The sequence below is a fragment of the Coregonus clupeaformis genome, chromosome 1 (genome assembly GCF_020615455.1).
Source record: "Coregonus clupeaformis isolate EN_2021a chromosome 1, ASM2061545v1, whole genome shotgun sequence".
NCBI lineage: Eukaryota > Metazoa > Chordata > Actinopteri > Salmoniformes > Salmonidae > Coregonus > Coregonus clupeaformis.
Window position 1 is genome coordinate 71,672,176 of NC_059192.1, and position 21,392 is coordinate 71,693,567.

A 21,392-nucleotide genomic window follows, 5' to 3' on the forward strand; every position below is an offset into this window, starting at 1 on the left:
TTCTGCGTGCATAACTTGCTTTCCTGTGATCTTGGCCCTGGTCAGTAATTTTCTCATTCGGGCCAGTAGTCAAATTGACCTGAATGTGAAGACTGGTACCCAGGCTATCTACCTAACATTCTATTACTGATCTTAAATGTGTTTTACTATGTAAAATCAACATCTTTAACAGGTAGTTTGAGATACATTATTGGCAGCTTTTTTATGTTATCTTATTACCCAGTGCTTCCAGTCATAGCCACAAGAAGTAGGGGTGCTGAGGGTGCTGCAGCACCCCCTGATGAATCAACATTTCAAAATAATTCATAATAAATTAGTGAACTAGGCCTTTATTACTCCTATCATAGAAAAATACTCCTCAGCACACCCCGCCCTGCTACTGCACACTCCCTCCCTGGCCCCTTCACTGCTCATCGAAACAATCACACCAAATGATACTCTGAGGACTCTACCTAACAATCAGGCTGAGCTACAGAGCTTTTTATAGCCAGTGTCATGAATGTGTCAGTCAGTGTGTCAAACCTAACATCTAATGTACGACAGATGCTACTTATAATTCTACAAATAGTGGTATTGTGCTGGTTTGAAAGCGGACTTCATTCATCAATTGTCCATTATTCTGCAAATAGTGATATGATGCAGGTTTGAAAGCATCCTTCATTCTTCTCTCTGCATGTGATTTGGCCTAATCTAATACTGTTTTATTCTACGAATAGTGATATGCTGCAAGTTTGAACGCACCAATCATTCTTAATTTCTGTCTCTCTGCATGCATTGATACAATGCCACAGTAAGTTCATTATTTCTGTTCAGTTCTCCAGCGACTACAGTAGCAGTGCTGTTATAGAAGCAGTACAGTGGGCCAAAACCTTCATGGTGGATTAAACCATGAAAATAATGGGTCTATGTAATGGATGTGGATGTTTATTGTTAGGGTATTGTTTATCTCAGAAACCCAAAACTAAAATCTTGTGTAATTGTGTCAGATGCTCGATTAGGCTCTGCGGGGAGATCTATGACAAAAGATACTAGAACAAGCAGTGAAGCAGGGTGGTAGCTCTATGCAGGTTTCTGGCAAATCTGTGCAAACACCTGCGAAATTGTGATTTGTCCAAATGATCAGTGACGAAAAATCATCACACTGGAACAAAGTTCCTCATTAGTTGTCACATCCCACAATGTGTTGACATTGACAGATGCTATGATACCATTTACAGTGCCTTCAGAAAGTATTCCCACCCCTTGAATTTTTCCACATTTTGTTGTGTTACAGCCTGATTTTAAAATGGATTAAATTGAGATTTTTTGGTCACTGGCCTACACACAATACCCCATAATGTCAAAGTGGAATTATGTTTTTCGATTTTTTTTCCAAAATGAAAAGCTGAAATGTCTTGAGTCAATAAGTATTCAACCCCTTTGTTATGGCAAGCATAAATAAGTTCAGGAGTAAAAATGTGCTTAACAAGTCATATAACAAGTTGCATGGACTCTGTGTGCAATAATAGTGTTTAACATGATAACTCATCTCTGTACACCACACATACAATTAACTGTAAGGTCCCTCAGTCGAGCAGTGAATTTCAAACACAGATTCCATCACAAAGACCAGGGATGGAAAGAAAGAAAGGCACCTATTGGTAGATGGTAATAATGAAAAAAGTTGAAATTGAAAATCCCTTTGAGCATGGTGAAGTTATTAATTACACTTTGGATGTCGTATCTATACACCCAGCCACTACAACGATACAAGTGTCCTGCCTAACTCAGTTGCCAAAGAGGAAAGAAACCGCTCATGGTGACTTTAAAACAGTTACAGAATTTATTGGCTGTGATAGGAGAAAACTGAGGATGGATCAACAACATTGTAGTTACTCCACAATACTAAACTAATTGACAGAGTGTAAAGAGGAAGCCTGTACAGAATAAACATATTCCGAAACATGCATCCAGTTTGCAAAAAGAACTTTTTGTCCTGAATACAAAGTGTTATGTTTGGAGCAAATCCAATACAACACATTATTGAGTACCTGTTAGGTTTAAACCCCCAACATTTATAAGAATAACCTGCACAAGAAAAGACACAGAGAATTTAGTATATTTTACTTGCAAGGAGAGTGCTCGGAGACTGCTCAGTTACAATCCTCCAAAACCACTCTGAATCAGTCTCCGCTCCTCTTGCATTTTATTAAGTTAGGAACGCCCTAGTTACAGAAGGTTTCAACTGCTAATGGGGAAGGGTGCATAAACAGATCCAGTTGAAACCAGTTCACATATTCCATTATCTGAGTGTGACTTCTTCTATCTTGGCACACTGTCCGAGCGTGCCCACATTCTGAGATTAGTTGTTTTTCTAACTCATGCAGCTGGTTCCTCCTCGCTGGACGCGACCTTGACTGCTAATCTTCCTCACATTCACTCGTCCTGTAATCATACTCACACAAGCACACATTATGAAAATAACAATTCAGTACTGAAATGGCATAATGAAATATAGTAAATGAGTAGAATAACTTATGTACAATTTCTCCAACATTTCCCTCCTGTTTATTCACTTTTTTTGCTATATTCACCATCATTTGTAGACCTCTTCTTGTCAGATTTTCAGCCACAAATTCATCACATAGTTCAAAGTGTTACACTCAGAGGTTAGTTGCATAATCTCCCGGATCTGGGAATAGATCAGGGAAATGTAATGACGTTTCATCACTCGCCTCCAGCTTCTCATCATCATCATCATCATCATCATCATCATCACTGTTAGTCTGAAGGTCCCCGTCCAGGGTGAGGAGTGCATACATTTCTGACATCTCAGTTTTGACAGGTTGTATAGCGGTGGTTATCACTCTAGTGCATAATGCTCTAATGCAGGGAATACAACAACATCCACATAAGGTGAGGATAGCTGTAAACACAGCAATTGAGGTCAAAATAGAGAACACTAATTGTTTATATTTGCCAAACATGTCTCCAAATCCATCCCACATTGACGTGTCAACCCCAGAGTGGTCTTTCATCTTGCTGTTGAGAGATCTAAACCCCTCCAAGGCCTTAGTTAGACTTCCATCAGCTGCAGTATTATTGGGAATAAATGTACAACATTGGTCACCAAAAATAGAGCAGACTCCTCCTTTTTCTGCTAGAAGCATATCGACAGCAATACGGTTTTGGAAAGCCATAAGGGAGGTAGCTGACAATTGTTCGTGGATGGCGGAGAACCCTTCTTCAGTTTTATTCCCTAATTTCTGCACGTTATAGTGGATGTAGTTGATTCTGTCTACATTCTTGTTTATTGTACACCACCAACATAATGAGGATTCAAAACCTGCTGCTACTTGGTTTATTAATTTATACTCAGTAGGAACTCCTCTTGGAATTCCAATGCTGTCTATGTAGGTGGGATCATCTGACATTACTGATCTCTTTGGCCTGCTCTTCCAGGTGTGTGGGTAAACAACGTTTACTGTGGTCAACAAATCAGTGACGGTGAGAGGTGTAATGGATACTGGCAATATCAATGACACTGAGGCGCAAAATCCTGTGGTATTGTATGGTAACCTGTCAAATAATCTATCATCTCCACACCACCACCAGATGTCACTGCGAGCCTTAGGTTTAAACGCCATGTTCACTGTTTCTACTGAGTAACATTGGGTGTCGTTTAATTTACCTAGTCTGACCCCAGCACCGGTTCTATTTATGCATGTAAAGTTTCCTACAGCTACTTTCTTTGAAAATAGAGGCTTTTGTTTTTCAGCAGTAGTCAAAGGATAAATTTTATCCCAACTGGAGCAGTTTTCTGACGGAATAGTTTTATTCATTACATCTACTAGACAGTCTAAACCCAGCGCTGAGGGCACCACTTGCAGCAGTGGTCTGGCTCCCATGCACACTACACAGTCTGCTCCTGATGCTTTAGCTGCTTGCTCTACCATTAGGAGCCAGTTGTTGTCAATGCGTGATACCCCTGTGGTTATTTTGAACCAATCATCAGTTTCAGGTTTTATGTAGATCTTAGGTTTAACGGGGGAGCTAGATTTTGGGCCTGGCGTGATGTCTGGCGGTGTTAGAGATAGTGTCGTATTTGTCATAGTGACATTTGGGCACAGCAGTAACGTGGTACAGGGATCTTGAGCGTGTGGCCTCCAAATACATAAGGCTAGTCCGTGACACGGCGGGTTCTGATGCTCACTGAAACTGTCGGGCTGTCCGAAAGGTATTTGGGTTGTATTAATGTTCAGCATTATCTTTCTGTTTGTTTTTGTCAAAGAGACCTGTTTTTTCCATTTTTTAGAATTAGAAGAAAACCCAAACGACCCCTCTGACCATTTTCCTGTAGTGGTGAACACGTTTCCCCACCAATGCCCTGATTGTTTCATGCCACTACAGTCCAAATACCAGTCATAATCTTCCCAACTATCTAGACCGTAACCTCCTATTTTCAAGGTATTATCGAAAGTGAACACCGCTTGGGTGCTGTTATTCTGATAGCAAAAATACAGTTCTTCTGTCTTATCCTGATCTCCATCTGTAGTATTACAAGGGTTTTTCAAAATCTTTTTCTGGATTTGCGACGGTTTGGTGTTATAATAGCCCACCCTTCTCTTCTGCACACTATGATTCTTCTCCCACAACAGTAATGACACCACTATAATCATTCCAACTATTCCACCCACTGCCACCATCTTTTTTATGCGCTTGAGTGATCATTCTGCTGTAGATTGGAACTCCTCCTATTTACCTACAACAGAGTGGTGGACAATCTTCACCGGGTTTGAGACAACTGCAAACTAAAATTACAGTTCCCTTTGTAACCGGACTTTCTCTGGTGGTACGTTGAAGAGCTACAACGCTACAGCAGATACCATAGAGTTATCACTATGAAACATATAAGAATGGTGACTACGAACAGTATGATGGAAATAGTTATTTTAGACATGTCCAATTATTCTTTTACAGTGGGTCAAATGAATCCATGTACTACGTTCTGCAATCTTTACTGCGGTACCTGTGGTTAACAGCACTTGGTAGGGTCCTTCCCACTTAGGTGAGTGCCAATGCTTCTTCTTTATACTTTTTATCAGGACCCAGTCTCCTGGTTCAACTAACTGGTCTTTCTGTAAGGACACAGAGGTTGTACCATCATCAGTTGATTCTGTCAATTGCTTTTGTTGTTGCAGCATTTTTCTCATGTAATCTGCTAGTGTGCTATCGTCATCAGTTTCCCATAAGTTTTTAAAACATGGTAATCTATAAGGTCTGCCAAACAACACTTCATAAGGGGTTAGACCATTTGTGAACCAGTGTTGGCTATCTTTATGCACTGGTACCGAGAAAAATGCATTACTGATATCCACTACGGTGAAATATTTAGCCTTTGGGTTTAATGAATTTAGCAACGTGTGTGGGTCTGCCACACATGGAGATCTTTGGATAACAGCATTGTTTACAGCTTGCAGATCTTGAACCATCCTCCACCCTGTTGATGGAGGTGCCTTTTTACTGGAAAAATTGGTGTATTGCACGGCGACTCAGCACATTCAATTAGCACACCTGCTTTCTCTAAACCTTCAATCACTGGCTCTATTCCAATCATTGCATCTGGTTTTAGGGGGTATTGTTTTATCCTAGGGCGATGCTCTGTTTTAGGTCTTATTATTACAGGTGCTGCTCCTTTAACTAATCCCACATCTGTAGGTCCCTGGGACCATAGTTCTGATTGTCGTGTGAGGGCCATGCGTTCTTATTGTTGTGTGAGGGATCGTTTTTGCAATCTCTGGCTATGTGTCCCTCTTTCCCACATGACCAACATCCTCTAGGATTGTCATTTGCACGTATTCCCTGTCCTCTCCTTCGTATATATTTAATATTTAATCCAACCATCCCCCTTTTTGACACATGATTTGGCCATGTGTCAATATTACCACCTATCTAAACAATCACTTTAGTTAATATTGGTAATTCATTATCCAATTGCCATTCCTCCACTCTCTCTTCTGTTATTTTATGGTTCAAATCAAATATATTATTACCAAATTATAATCTTCTTCACAATTTTCACAGTACTATAAATTACCCTCAACTTAGTAAAATAAACTATCTTAAAGTCCTCCTCTCATGCCTTTAGAATTTACTAGTGTGGATGATTAAAATAACACCAGAATGTTAAAACAGAGTTCAGAGGCCATTGAAATCATTTAACGAACTGTTTAATCCCATAGTATACTAAACATTAGCATTATTCTAAATATTTCATAAATGTTAGCTATCCCAAGTGTTCATTAAATCCTCATGACATTCATTCTCATAAGAAATCATATATACCCCAAACTCAGCCAAAAGCTAAAAAACTCCATAAAATTCACTGTGTGCTCCTCTAAGACCTATCACCCTTGACCTGCTGAAACCCCCCAAAATTGAAACAAGAAGGCTTTATTAACATCATACTAAGTGTGTTGTTTTTTATTTGAAAACCCAATTTGAAAAACAACCACAAATAGCCAGGCCTTAATTTGGTAGTTCACTTTTATGACCTAAATACGGCCTAACTTCACTACTGCTCCCCTAGCCCTTGGCAACATTCCAACGAGATGAGCTAATCTCTTTCTCCTGGTTATCCCCAGTCTTAACCCATCAATAATTGTTTGTATCAATCTAATTCCTCATTACTAATCTATAAAACCACTCAAAATTCCTCGAGTATACAATGATTATTTAATTGATTACCCTAACTCTGCTACATGTGATCTCATCTCAAATGATCCATTATCAATTATCTGTTCATAACCTTCTTTCCTCATCCTATCCTCGTTCTGTCTGCATTTTATTTTTATTTTTTTGTTGCAGCTCTTTTAGACCGGTGGTAGACAATTTTCCACTAAACTTGTACTTTTTTTTATCCAGTAACATAGGGGTTCTGTTGCTGTAGGATCTTCTTTTTGTACTACTTTCCAATCTTTGCACGGAAGGTTGTCAAGGAACTTTTGTTTTTCTTTGCTTTGTCCCTTCCCCATTTTGAACTAAATTTGGGCCCAGTGGGTTCTCAACACCTAGAGTGTTCTAACACTGGGTCTTAATCGAACAAGACGGTGATCAACAACCCTTTATGGTAAAACTCACTTCAACCTTTCCAGGTGGAGTTTTCTTACCTACAAGCATCCACAAAGGTTCACCGTTTACACCTTGTTCGTTTGGTATGAAATACAAATACCTAGTGGTGTTTATATTTCCAGTCACACTCTTACACTTTCATACAACTTTTATATGATTTTTCGACACAGAGGACTCCGCCGTCCTACATAGAATTTAACTAGTTCAGTGACTAGAGGAGTCTACCCTCCACGGAATTTAACTGTTCGAAAACTACTTTACCTGATAGAGTCTAGAATTGTCAGGGTTTTTCTTTTCAACACAGAGGACTCCGCCGTCCTACGTAGAATTTAACTAGTTTGGTAACTAGAGGAGTCTACCCTCCACGGAATTTAACTGTTTGAAAATTACTTTACTTCATTCACATTCATTCCTCTTTTTTTTATGAATTTTTTACTCACAATTCTCTGCGTTCTTGGATCTACCTTCAACCATCGGATCCCAGCCTGCAAGGGAGGGACCAGTCCCGTAAAAGGGTCTTAATGCTGTGGCCACAGACTTGTCTGGATCTCACTCGCCCGCTGGGATCGTCAGGTATCTTGGCATCCGGCTCGAAGGACCATTTAAATGTTAGGTTTAAACCCCCAACATTTATAAGAATAACCTGCACAAGAAAAGACACAGAGAATTTAGTATATTTTACTTGCAAGGAGAGTGCTCGGAGACTGCTCAGTTACAATCCTCCAAAACCACTCTGAATCAGTCTCCGCTCCTCTTGCATTTTATTAAGTTAGGAACGCCCTAGTTACAGAAGGTTTCAACTGCTAATGGGGAAGGGTGCATAAACAGATCCAGTTGAAACCAGTTCACATATTCCATTATCTGAGTGTGACTTCTTCTATCTTGGCACACTGTCCGAGCGTGCCCACATTCTGAGATTAGTTGTTTTTCTAACTCATGCAGCTGGTTCCTCCTCGCTGGACGCGACCTTGACTGCTAATCTTCCTCACATTCACTCGTCCTGTAATCATACTCACACAAGCACACATTATGAAAATAACAATTCAGTACTGAAATGGCATAATGAAATATAGTAAATGAGTAGAATAACTTATGTACAATTTCTCCAACAGTACCACTCTCCATATTTTCAAGCAAAGTGATGGCTGCATCATGTTATGGGTATGCTTGTAATCGTTAAGGACTGGGGAGTTTTTCAGGATAAAAAATACATGGAATGGACTAAACACAGGCAAAATCCTAGAGGAAAACCTGGTTCAGTCCGCTTTCTACCAGACACTGGGAGATTAACTCACTTTTCAGCAGGACAATTACCTAAAACACAAGGCCAAATCTACACTGGAGTTGCTTACCAAGAAGACAGTGAATGTTCCTGAGTGGCCAAGTTAAAGTTTTGACTTTTACAGTACCAGTCACAAGTTTGGACGCACCTACTCATTCAAGGGTTTTTCTTTTTTTTTCTTTTTTTTTACATTGTAGAATAATAGTGAAGACATCAACACTATGAAATAACACATATGGAATCATGTAGTAACCAAAACTAATAAACAAATCAAAATATATTTTATATTTTAGATTCTTCAAATACCCACCCTTTGCGTTGATGACAGCTTTGCACACTCTTGGCATTCTCTCAACCAGCTTCACCTGGAATGCTTTTCAGTCTTGAAGGAGTTCCCACATATGCTTAGCACATGTTGGCTGCTTTTCCTTCACTCTGCCGTCCGACTCATCCCAAACCATCTCAATTGGGTTGAGGTTGGGGGATTGTGGAGGCCAGGTCATCTGATGCAGCACTCCATCACTCTCCTTCTTGGTAAAATAGCCCTTACACAGCCTGGAGGTGTGTTGGGTTATTGTCCTGTAACGGGAATGCTAACATTCTAGGCAGAGTTGCAAAGAAAAAGCCATATCTCAGACTGGCCAATAAAAATAAAAGATTAAGATGGGCAGTCTGAGATATGGCTTTTTCTTTGCAACTCTGCCTAGAAGTTCAGCATCCCGGAGTTGCCTCTTCACTGTTGACGTTGAGACTGGTGTTTTGCGGGTACTATTTAATGAAGCTGCCAGTTGAGGACCTGTGAGGCGCCTGTTTCTCAAACTAGACACTCTAATGTATTTGTCCTCTTGCTCAGTTGTTCACCGGGGCCTCCCACTCCTCTTTCTATTCTGGTTAGAGCCAGTTTGCTCTGTTCTGTGAAGGGAGTAGTACACAGCATTGTACGAGATCTTTAGTTTCTTCTGAGGGGCCCCCGTGTTGAGGATCAGCATGACGGATGTGTTGTTACCTACCCTTACCACCTGGGGGAGGCCCGTCAGGACGTCCAGGATCCAGTTGCAGAGGGAGGTGTTTAGTCCCAGGGTCCTTAGTGATGAGCTTTGAGGGCACTATGGTGTTGAGTTCTCACATAGGTGTTCCTTTTGTCCAGGTGTGAAACGGCAGTGTGGAGCGCAATAGAGATTGCATCATTTGTGGATCTGTTGGGGGCGATATGCAAATTGGAGTGGGTCTAGGGTTTCTGGGATAATAGTGTTGATGTGAGCCATGACCAGCCTTTCAAAGCACTTAATGGCTACAGACGTGAGTGCTACAGGTCGGTAGTCATTTAGGCAGGTTACCTTAGTGTTCTTGGGCACAGGGGCTATGGTGGTCTGCTTGAAACATGTTGGTATTACAGACTCAGACAGGGAGAGGTTGAAAATGTCAGTGAAGACACTTGCCAGTTGGTCAGCGCATGCACTGAGTACACGTCCAGGTAATCTTTCTGGCACTGCGGCCTTGTGAATGTTGACCTGTTTAAAGGTCTTACTCACATCGGCTACGGAGAGCGTGATCAGACAGTCATCCGGAACAGCTGATGCTCTCATGCATGTTTCAGTGTTACTTGCCTCGAAACGAGCATAGAAGTGGTTTAGCTCGTCTGGTAGGCTTGTGTCACTGGGCAGCTCGCAGCTGTGCTTCCCTTTGTAGTCTGTAATAGTTTGCAAGCCCTGCCACATCCTACGAGCGTCAGAGCCAGTGTAGTACGATTCAGTCTTAGTCCTGTATTGCCACTTTGCCTGTTTGATGGTTCGTCGGAGGGCATAGCGGGATATCTTATAAGCTTCCGGGTTAGAGTCCCGCTCCTTGAAAGCGGCAGCTCTACCCTTTAGCTCAGTGCCTGTAATCCATGGCTTCTGGTTGGGGTACGTACACTGTGGGGACGATGTCATCGATGCACTTATTGATGAAGCCAGTGACTGATGTGGTGTACTCCTCAATGCCATCGGAAGAATCCCGGAACATATTCCAGTCTGTGCTAGCAAAACAGTCCTGTAGCTTAGCATCTGCTTCATCTGACCTCTTTTTTATTCACCGAGTCACTGGTGCTTACTGCTTTAGTTTTTGCTTATAAGCAGGAATCAGGAGGATAGAATTATGGTCAGATTTTCCAAATGGAGGGCGAGGGAGAGCTTTGTACGCGTCTCTGTGTGTGGAGTAAAGGTGGTCTAGAGTTTTTTCCCCTCTGGTTGCACATTTAACATGCTGGTAGAAATGAGGTAAAACAGATTTAAGTTTCTCTGCATTAAAGTCCCCGGCCACTAGGAGCGCCGCCTCTGGATGAGCGTTTTCCTGTTTGCTTATGGCCGTATACAGTTCATTGAGTGCTGTCTTAGTGCCAGCATCGGTTTGTGGTGGTAAATAGACATCTACGAAGAATATAGATGAAAATGCGCTTGGTAGATAGTGTGGTCTACAGCTTATCATGAGATACTCTACCTCAGGCGAGCAAAACCTCAAGACTTCCCTACATATCGTGCACCAGCTGTTGTTTACAAATATACATAGACCGCCACCCCTTGTCTTACCAATGCCAGGACATTTTAGCCAAAAACCTGGTTGCCTCTGCCAGGAGGCTGAAACTTGGCTGCAATCTTCCAGCAAGAGGCTCCCGAGTGGCGCAGTGGTCTAAGGCACTGCATCTCAGTGCTTGAGGCGTCACTACAGACCCCCTAGTTCGATTCCAGGCTGTATCACAACCGGCCGTGATTGGGAGTCCCATAGTGCAGCACACAATTGGCCCAGCGTCGTCCGGGTTTGGCCGGTGTAGGCCGTCATTGTAAATTGTTCATTGTTCTTAACTGACTTGCCTAGTTAAATAAAAAATAAAAAAATGACAATAACCCCAAGCACACATCAAAATCCACAAAGAAATGGTTAATTGGCCACAAAATCAATATTTTGCAATGGCTATCTCAGTCTCCGGACCTGAAACCTAGTGAAAAGCTTTGGTTGGAATTGAAGAGGGCAGTCCATAAGCTCAGATGAAGGATATCAAGGATCAGGAAGGATTATGTATGGAGAAATTAGCTAAGATCCCTCCCAATGTGTTCTCCAACTCATAAAATATTTTAGAAAAAGGTGCTGTTATTCTCAAATGGTGAGGTATTGAAAGGTATTGAAAACAGGGGTGTCAATCATTTTGTAAATAAGAATAAAATATGTTTCTGAATGTGGGTACGCAGACCCGCGAGCAACTGCGGCCCCTCATGATGAGTTTTTTGTGGCCCCCACCCCCATCAAATTTGCCCATCCCTGATTTAAATCATCATTACCTCGCTTTCTAAAATCATTGACTTATGAAATCAATATGTGTCTTAAAATAAATAAATAAATATTATTTTGAAAGAATAGCTGTTAAATAATTTGCATAAAGGAAGGGACCAGGGAACCTGGTCACAATGCAGACACAGTGGACGGATAACAGACACAGTTTAATACCATGTGTAGACACATTTCTGGAAATGCGAACACAATCAGAATGTAGACAAGATCAGGACAAAGGACCCATGTTAGCGCCAGGTATAAACGAGGCTAAATTGGTGGATGGAGAGGCACTGAGGCCACAAATCATTTACTGCTAAAGTCATAACTCACAGCCTAGAGCCAGGACCCAGAGGACAGGTTATCAGCACAGTAATTACTACAGTATAGCCGGAGAGAGGATTACAGTGTGTGTGTGTATCTGTGTGTGTGTCTGTGTGTGTGTGTGTGTGTGCCACTGGAAATGCAATGCGGTTGAGGTTGATGAGGTTGTCCGAGGTTATTTGCTACTATTTTCTGCTTAAATATAAATAACTTTGTAGTTGGGCGTTTTTGCTTGTAAAGGGTGTTAACAAATGTAATAGTGTTAAGTAACAGTGTTTTGACATTTGTACGGTAACACTTTATTTGGATAGTCCATCTGTAGATGCTCTACAGACTATCTACAGACATTCAGTAACATTTCAACTAACTATCTACAAGAAAATGCTCACCCAGAGGCGGCGCTCCTTGTGGCCGGTGACTTTAATGTAGGAAAACTTTAATCTGTTTTACCTAATTTCTACCAGCATGTCACCTGTGCAACTAGAGGCGAAAAAACTCTAGATCACCTTTACTCCACACACAGAGACGAATACAAAGCTCTCCCTCACCCTCCATTTGACAAATCTGACCATAACTATCCTCCTGATTCCTGCTTACAAGCAAAAAACTCAAACAGGAAGTACCAGTGACGCGCTCATACGGAAGTGGTCCGATGAAGTGGATGCTATGCAATAGGACTGTTTCGCTAGCACAGACTGGAATATGTTCCGGGATTCATCCGATGGCATTGAGGAGTTTACCACATCAGTCACCGGCTTCATTAATAAGTGCGTCGACGACGTCGTCCCCACATTGACCTTACGTTCATATCCCAACCAGAAGCCATGGATTACAGGCAACATCCGCACTGAGCTAAAGGCTAAGAGCTGCCTCTTTCAAGGCGTGGGACTATAATCCAGATGCTTAGAAGAAATCCATCAAACAGGCAAATCGTCAATATAGGACCAAGATCGGGTCCTACTATACCGGCTCTTATGCTTGTCGGATGTGGCAGGGCTTGCAAACTATCACGGATTACAAATGGAAACCCAGCCACGAACTGCCCAGTGACGCGAGCCTTCGAGACGAGCTAAATACCTTCTTTCCTCGCTTGGAGGCTAGCAACACTGAACCATGCATGAGAGTACCAGCTGTTACTGACTGTGTGATCACACTCTCCGTAGCCGATATGAGTAAGACCTTTAAACAGGTTAACATTCACAAGACCGCAGGGGCAGACAAATTACCAGACGCGTACTCAGAGCATGCGCTGACCAGCCAGCAAGTTTCTAAACTGACATTTTCAACCTCTCTCTGACCCAGTCTGTAATACATGTAATACCTACATGTTTCAAGCAGACCACCATAGTCCCTTGTCCAAGAACGACAAGGTAACCTGTTTAAATGATTATCGCCCCGTAGCATCTATAGCCATGAAATTATTTGAAAGGCTGGTCATGGCTCACATCAACACCATCATCCCAGACACCTTGGGCCCACTCCAATTTGCATACCGCCCCAACAGATCCACAGATGACGCAATCTCTATTGTACTCCACACTGCAATTTTCCACCTGGACACCTACGTGAGAATCACAGGAGGTTGGTGGTACCTTAATTGGGGAGAATGGGCTCGTGGTAATGGCTGGAGCAGAATTAGTGGAATGGTATCAAATACATGCCATTCCATTTGCTCCGTTCCAGCCATTATTATGAGCCGTCCTCCCCTCAGCAGGCTCCACTGGTGAGAATGCTGTTCATTGACTACAACTCAGCGTTCAAGCTGCAAGCTCATCACTAAGCTAAGGACCCTGGGATTAAACACCTCCCTCTGCAACTGGATCCTGGACTTCCTGATGGGCTGCCCCTAGGTGCTGAGGGAGGCAATAACACAGCCGCTATGCTGACCCTCAACATGGGGCCACTCAGGGGTGCAAGCTTAGTTCCCTCCTGTACTCCCTGTTCAGCCACGACTGTGTGGACGCCCACCACTCAAACACCATCATTAAGTTTGCTGACGACACACCGGTGGTAAACCTGATCACCGACGATGATGAGACCTACAGGGAGGGGGTCAGAGACCTGGCAGTGTGGTACCAGGACAACAACATCTCCCTCAACTTCAGCAGGACAAAGGAGCTGATTGTGGACTACAGGAAACGGAGGGCCGAGCACACCCTCATCCACATCGACGGGGCTGTAGTGGAACAGGTCGATAGCTTCAAGTTCCTTGAAGAGGGCACGACAACGTGAAGAGGGCACAACAACGCCTCTTCCCCCTCAGGAGGCTGAAAAGATGTGGCATGGGCCCTCATATCCTCAAAAAGTTATACAGCTGCACCATTGAAAAAACATATTGACTGGCTGCATCGCTTGGTATGGCAACTGATTTGCATCCGACCGCAAGGCTCTACAGAGGGGTAGTGCGTACGAGCCATTACATTACTGGGGCCGAGCTCCCTGCCATCCAGGACCTCTATACCAGGCGGTGTCAGAGGAAGACCCAAAAAATTGTCAAAGACTCCAGCCACCAAGTCATAGACTGTTCTCTCTGCTATCGCACGACAAGCGGTACCGATGCATCAATTCTGGAACCAACAGGACCCTGAACAGCTTCTACCCCCAAGCCATAAGACTGCTAAATAGTTAGTTAAATAGTTAACCAATAGCTACCCGGACTGTCTGCATTGACCCTTTTTGCACTAACTCGTTTGACTCATCACATACGCTGCTGCTATTACTGTTTATTATCTATCCTATTGCCTAGTCACTTTATCCCTACCTATATGTACATACCTGTACAGTGCATTCGGAAAGTATTCAGAACCCTTGACTTTCTCCACGTTTTGATACGTTAAAGCCTTATTCTAAAATTGATTATATTGCTTTTTTCCCTCATCAATCTACACACAATACCCCATAATGACAAAGCAAAAACTGGTTTTTAGACATTTTTGCAAATGTATTAAAAATAAACAACTGAAATATCACATTTACATAAGTATTCAGACCCTTTACTCAGTACTTTGTTGAAGCACCTTTGGCAGGAATTACAGCCTCGAGTCTTCTTGGGTATGACGCTACAAGCTTGGCACACCTGTATTTGGGGAGTTTCTCCCATTCTTCTCTGCATATCCTCTCAAGCTCTGTCAGGTTGGATGGGGAGCGTCTCTCCAGAGATGTTCTATCGGGTTCAAGTCCGGGCTCTGGCTGAGCCACTCAAGGACATTCAGAGACTTGTCCCGAAGCCACTCCTGCGTTGTCTTGGCTGTGTGCTTAGGGTCGTTGTCCTGTTGGAAGGTGAACCTTCACCCCAGTCTGAGATCCTGAGCTCTCTGGAGCAGGTTTTCATCAAGGATCTCTCTGCACTTTGCTCCGTTCATCTTGCCCTCGATCCTAACTAGTATCCCAGTCCCTGCTGCTGAAAAACATCCCCACAGCATGATGCTGCCACCACCATGCTTCACTGTAGGGCTGGTGCCAGGTTTCCTCCAGATGTGACGCTTGGCATTCAGACCAAAAAGTTCAATCTTGGTTTCATCAGATCAGAAAATCTTGTTTCTCATGATCTGAGAGTCCTTTAGGTGCCTTTTGGCAAACTTCAAGTGGGCTGTCATGTGCCTTTTACTGAGGAGTGGCTTCCGTCTGGCCACTCTACCATAAAGGCCTGATTGGTGGTGTGCTGCAGAGATGGTTGTCCTTCTGGAAGGTTCTCCCATCTCCACAGAGGAACTCTGGAGCTCTGTGAGAGTGACCATCGGGTTCTTGGTCACCTCCCTGACCAAGGTCCTTCTCCCCCAATTGCTCAGTTTGGCCGGGTGGCCAGCTCTAGGAAGAGTCTTGGTGGTTCCAAACTTCTTCCATTTAAGAATGATGAAAGCCACTGTGTTCTTGGGGACCTTCAATGCTGCAGACATTTTTTGGTACCCGTCCCCAGATCTGTGCCTCGACACAATCCTGTCTCGGAGCTCTGAGGACAATTCCTTTGACCTCATGGCTTGGTTTTTGCTCTGACATGTACTGTCAACCGTGGGACTTTATATAAACAGGTGTGTGCCTTTTCAAATCATGTCCAATCAATTGAATTTACCACAGGTGGACTCCAATCAAGCTGTAGAAACATCTCAAGGATGATCAATGAAAACAGGATGCTCCTGAGCTCAATTTCGAGGTTGTAACGTAACAAATTGTGGAAAAAGTGAAAGGGTCTGAATACTTTCTGAATGCACTGCATCTACCTCAATTACCTCGTACCCCTTGACTCGGTACTGGTACCCCATGTATATAGCCAAGTTATTGTTACTCATTGTGGATTTATTCCTCGTGTTATTATTTTTCTATTATTTCTCTTTTTTTCTCTCTGCATTGTTGGGAATGGTCAGTGATGGTAAGTCAATGGTAAGTAAGCATTTCACTAAGTCTACACCTGTTGTTTATGAAGCATGTGACAAATACAATTTTATTGAGTTGATTTGATAGTATGACCATCTGTAGAGTATCTACAGATGGGCTATCCAGACTATCCAAATAAAGTTCTGACCGTAAATAAAATAATTTACTCTTTGTGAGGAGTTTAGTTTTATGTTGCAAATTGAAATATCCACTCATCGTACTGACCTATGGACCAGCTATAAGTCAGACAGACAGACTAGCTGCAAGCTTGGAGAATCAAACCGAAAGTTTGCGTGGGTGTCTGTGTGTCTGTGTCTGTGTGATGTCAAGCCCCAGACGAGGACCGAACAGATAACCGCAGTCATCTGAGGCAGGCCAGAGGGGTGTACTACAAAGCAGGATCAAGGAGTTAGCCAGCTAACTTGCCTAAATATTCTAAAATAACTTTACATTTTTTAGAAAGATAAGCTTGACTACAACAACCAAAAACACAAATACATACAGTGAGGGAAAAAGGTATTTGATCCCCTGCTGATTTTGTACGTTTGCCCACTGACAAAGAAATGATCAGTCTATAATTTTAATGGTAGGCTTATTTGAACAGTGAGAGACAGAATAACAACAAAAAAATCCAGAAAAACGCATGTCAAAAATGTAATAAATTGATTTGCATTTTAATGAGGGAAATAAGTATTTGACCCCCTCTCAATCAGAAAGATTTCTGGCTCCCAGGTGTCTTTTATACAGGTAACGAGCTGAGATTAGCAGCACACTCTTAAAGGGAGTGCTCCTAATCTCAGTTTGTTACCTGTATAAAAGACACCTGTCCACAGAAGCAATCAATCAATCAGATTCCAAACTCTCCACCATGGCCAAGACCAAAGAGCTCTCCAAGGATGTCAGGAACAAGATTGTAGACCTACACAAGGCTGGAATGGGCTACAAGACCATCGCCAAGCAGCTTGGTGAGAAGGTGACAACAGTTGGTGCGATTATTCACAAATGGAAGAAACACAAAATAACTGTCAATCTCCCTCAGCCTGGGGCTCCATGCAAGATCTCACCTCGTTGAGTTGCAATGATCATGAGAATGGTGAGGAATCAGCCCAGAACTACACGGGAGGATCTTGTCAATGATCTCAAGGCAGCTGGGACCATAGTCACCAAGAAAACAATTGGTAACACACTACGACGTGAAGGACTGAAATCCTGCAGCGCCCGCAAGGTCCCCTTGCTCAAGAAAGCACATATACAGGCCCGTCTGAAGTTTGCCAATGAACATCTGAATGATTCAGAGGAGAACTGGGTGAAAGTGTTGTGGTCAGATGAGACCAAAATTGAGCTCTTTGGCATCAACTCAACTCGCCGTGTTTGGAGGAGGAGGAATGCCGCCTATGACCCCAAGAACACCATCCCCAGCGTCAAACATGGAGGTGGAAACATTATGCTTTGGGGGTGTTTCAGTTATCTTCCCATTCCAGCTCAGGCTTCGTCCATACTACGACGGTGGATATTGCTCGTCCGCCTGTGGCTAACTCTAGCAGGCTTGTAACTGTGCGTGCATGTCGCACATGGCTAGTCGAAAGCCAAACTCTTCATTGAGACAATGCTGAAACATCAATCCATGGGTGAGTCAGAGCCACATTTGAATTTGTACCGAAATCAAGATGAAATAAAAGTTATCTTGCAAATTCAGCAGGCTATGGTGTGAAATAGGCTTTTAGAAGTGCTGTCTTTATTTCATTACTTATCGTTAATGCCGTCTTTGATGTGCTTTGGTTTGCTTATCAATGCACAAGCACCTTTTTCCCCACTTCCATCAATACAATAATTGTATTAAGTCATACAAAAGTTTTACTGTGCGTGAAGTTTCAAATGCATTTGTCATTACTAAATGTGTAATGTGATATGTATTTTAACATTACTATTTTTTAACACACAAACACATTTGATTAATAAAATATTTATTCCTCAAATGAAGCGGATGATGACTCAGTCTTTGTGAGAGGGATATCATCTGATTTAATTGGTCCTTAACTCGGGGCTCAGACACTTCATTCAGGATAAATGTAGTAAGCCCTGAGTTAGTCTGTCCCGGAGCATGTTAGTTCTGAAGGATTCTTTGCCATATCAATATACCTGGCTAAAAGGTGAGCCACATTCGTGGTTCCGGTTATCCTAAATTGAACTCAGAGTTGACCAATGTTACCTCGCTAACTACTTAAACTACATTCGTAAGGCTCTGTTTTGTAGTATCCCTTACAGGAGATTTGAATGTGAAAAAGCTGAGAGTTAGATTTTCACGTGAAAGTTTTTTACATGTGAAACTGCAAATTTCACATCCGAATCCGCAATTCATGTGAGGTAAAAACATGTTATTTGCCTCACATGTGAAAAGGTGGTAACGTGTCAACTCAAAATGTATTACATGTGAACATAACGGATTCACATGTGAACAACTGACCTCATGTGTCTCCTTTTATTTTACGTATGAAAATTTCAGCTCAACATGTGAAAACAGCTATTTCACATGTGAAAAGTGATTTCAACTGCACATTTCACATCAATCAATCAATCAATGAAATGTATTTATAAAGCCCCTTTTACATCAGCAGATGTCACAAAGTGCTATACAGAAACCCAGCCTAAAACCCCAAACAGCAAGCAATGCAGATGTAGAAGCACAGTGGCTAGGAAAAACTCCCTAGAAAGGCAGGAAACTAGGAAGAAAACTAGAGAGGAACCAGTCTCTGAGGGGTGGCCAGTCCTCTTCTGGCTGTGCCGGGTGGAGATTATAAGAGTACATGTCCATTAAGGCCAGATTGTTCTTCAAGATGTTCAAACGTTCATAGATGACCAGCAAGGTCAAATAATAATCACAGTGATTATATTTAATCACATGTTTATTTTGTAAGGGAATTAAATTATATGGGGTTTTTACAGTAAGTGGTATGTTGTTCAGCTAAAATAGTGTAAAAATCTTTAATCAATGAAAATATGATTACATTTGACATGATCACTAGAATCAATCAGATCAAGCATTAATCGGTGATAGCTGACACCAGCATAGCGGATGTTTTGGTGGTGTCAGAGGTGGAACTGCGTTGGAGCCGTCAAATTGGTGAGCAGCTTTACTTGCGATCATTGTCACGAAGCCACACCTGCCCAACTCCCGTTAGAAATTCAGAACGATAATTACGCTATAATTAGGATTTATTTAATGCAACCAATGGCAACGTTCGCTTTAGGTATAATGCCAGGAGTCACTTGTGGATTTGACAGCTCTAACAAAGTCCTACCTCCAACAACCACTATACAGATCTGATTGAATAAAGCCCTTAGTACTGACCCCAACTGGGATTTGAACTCACAATCTCCAGATTTGGGGTATGCTGAGCTCTCTGCTGCACCACAAAGTCTATAACACTCCTCTACACATCTTAGCAACAGAGTGCCATCTGACCGCTATTTTAGTTATCAGTTAATCTGACTAGTCGCTCATCATTGATTTCATTTACTAATTTCAGCAATTTAAGGGTTTTCTGTATAGTTGTCTAATGTTGGTGGGTCATATTATTCTGTTTTAATGTTACTCCTGAATCACTATGATAAATATAATTGTTTTTGAATGTATTTTTTAAAACGCTGAGATTTACTTTACGTAAGTTTAAATGTAGGAGTACAGGTGAAATCAGTTATTGACACAGACATGGGGGCATAGCAGGAACAATGGAATGACGTGAACCACAAGTTGTGAGTTCAAATCCCAGGTGAGTGGACATGTTGAATAATAATTACTGTATAAATAAACATACACAATGTAATTGTGTGTCTAATATGTAAGTTGTGAGCACTGTTTGTGTGTATCCTAACGACAAATTTTTCTTTGCAGGAAATCACCTGTGAAATCTCATGCAAAACATACAGTGGGGAGAACAAGTATTTGATACACTGCCGATTTTGCAGGTTTTCTTACTTACAAAGCATGTAGAGGTCTGTAATTTTTATTTTTATCATAGGTACACTTCAACTGTGAGAGACGGAATCTAAAACAAAAATCCAGAAAATAACATTGTATGATTTTTAAGTAATTAATTTGCATTTTATTGCATGACATAAGTAATTGATCACCTACCAACCAGTAAGAATTCCGGCTCTCACAGACCTGTTAGTTTTTCTTTAAGAAGCCCTCCTGTTCTCCACTCATTACCTGTATTAAATGCACCTGTTTGAACTCGTTACCTGTATAAAAGACACCTGTCCACACACTCAATCAAACAGACTCCAACCTCTCCACAATGGCCAAGACCAGAGAGCTGTGTAAGGACATCAGGGATAAAATTGTAGACCTGCACAAGGCTGGGATGGGCTACAGGAAAATAGGCAAGCAGCTTGGTGAGAAGGCAACAACTGTTGGCGCAATTATTAGAAAATGGAAGAAGTTCAAGATGACGGTCAATCACCCTCGGTCTGGGGCTCCATGCAAGATCTCACCTCGTGGGGCATCAATGATCATGAGGAAGGTGAGGTATCAGCCCAGAACTAAACGGCAGGACCTGGTCAATGACCTGAAGAGAGCTGGGACCACAGTCTCAAAGAAAACCATTAGTAACACACTACGCCGTCATGGATTAAAATCCTGCAGCGCACGCAAGGTCCCCCTGCTCAAGCCAGCGCATGTCCAGGCCCGTCTGAAGTTTGCCAATGACCATCTGGATGATCCAGAGGAGGAATGGGAGAAGGTCATGTGGTCTGATGAGACAAAAATATAGCTTTTTGGTCTAAACTCCACTCGCCGTGTTTGGAGGAAGAAGAAGGATGAGTACAACCCCAAGAACACCATCCCAACCGTGAAGCATGGAGGTGGAAACATCATTCTTTGGGGATGCTTTTCTGTAAAGGGGACAGGACGACTGCACCGTATTGAGGGGAGGATGGATGGGGCCATGTATCGCGAGATCTTGGCCAACAACCTCCTTCCCTCAGTAAGAGCATTGAAGAT

The 21,392-nt window shown here is 42.3% G+C and overlaps 1 protein-coding gene and 1 long non-coding RNA gene across 2 annotated transcripts; one reads left to right on the forward strand and one right to left on the reverse strand.

Moving 5' to 3' along the window:
- Positions 1 to 2,096: 2,096 nt before the first annotated feature.
- Positions 2,097 to 8,084, reverse strand: LOC123480998. The gene is made up of 2 exons (XM_045222555.1): positions 7,551 to 8,084; positions 2,097 to 5,117 (listed from the first exon to the last, which is right to left on the reverse strand). Exon 2 carries the CDS (start codon positions 4,683 to 4,685, stop codon positions 2,643 to 2,645), a length of 2,043 nt encoding a protein of 680 aa, XP_045078490.1. The 5' UTR covers positions 4,686 to 5,117; positions 7,551 to 8,084; the 3' UTR covers positions 2,097 to 2,642.
- A 49-nt stretch (positions 8,085 to 8,133) lies between these two features.
- Positions 8,134 to 20,587, forward strand: LOC123491565. Its single transcript, XR_006661416.1, has 3 exons — positions 8,134 to 8,221; positions 17,191 to 17,193; positions 20,578 to 20,587. It is a non-coding gene; the product is annotated as an uncharacterized LOC123491565 (long non-coding RNA).
- The last annotated feature ends 805 nt before the right edge of the window (positions 20,588 to 21,392 follow it).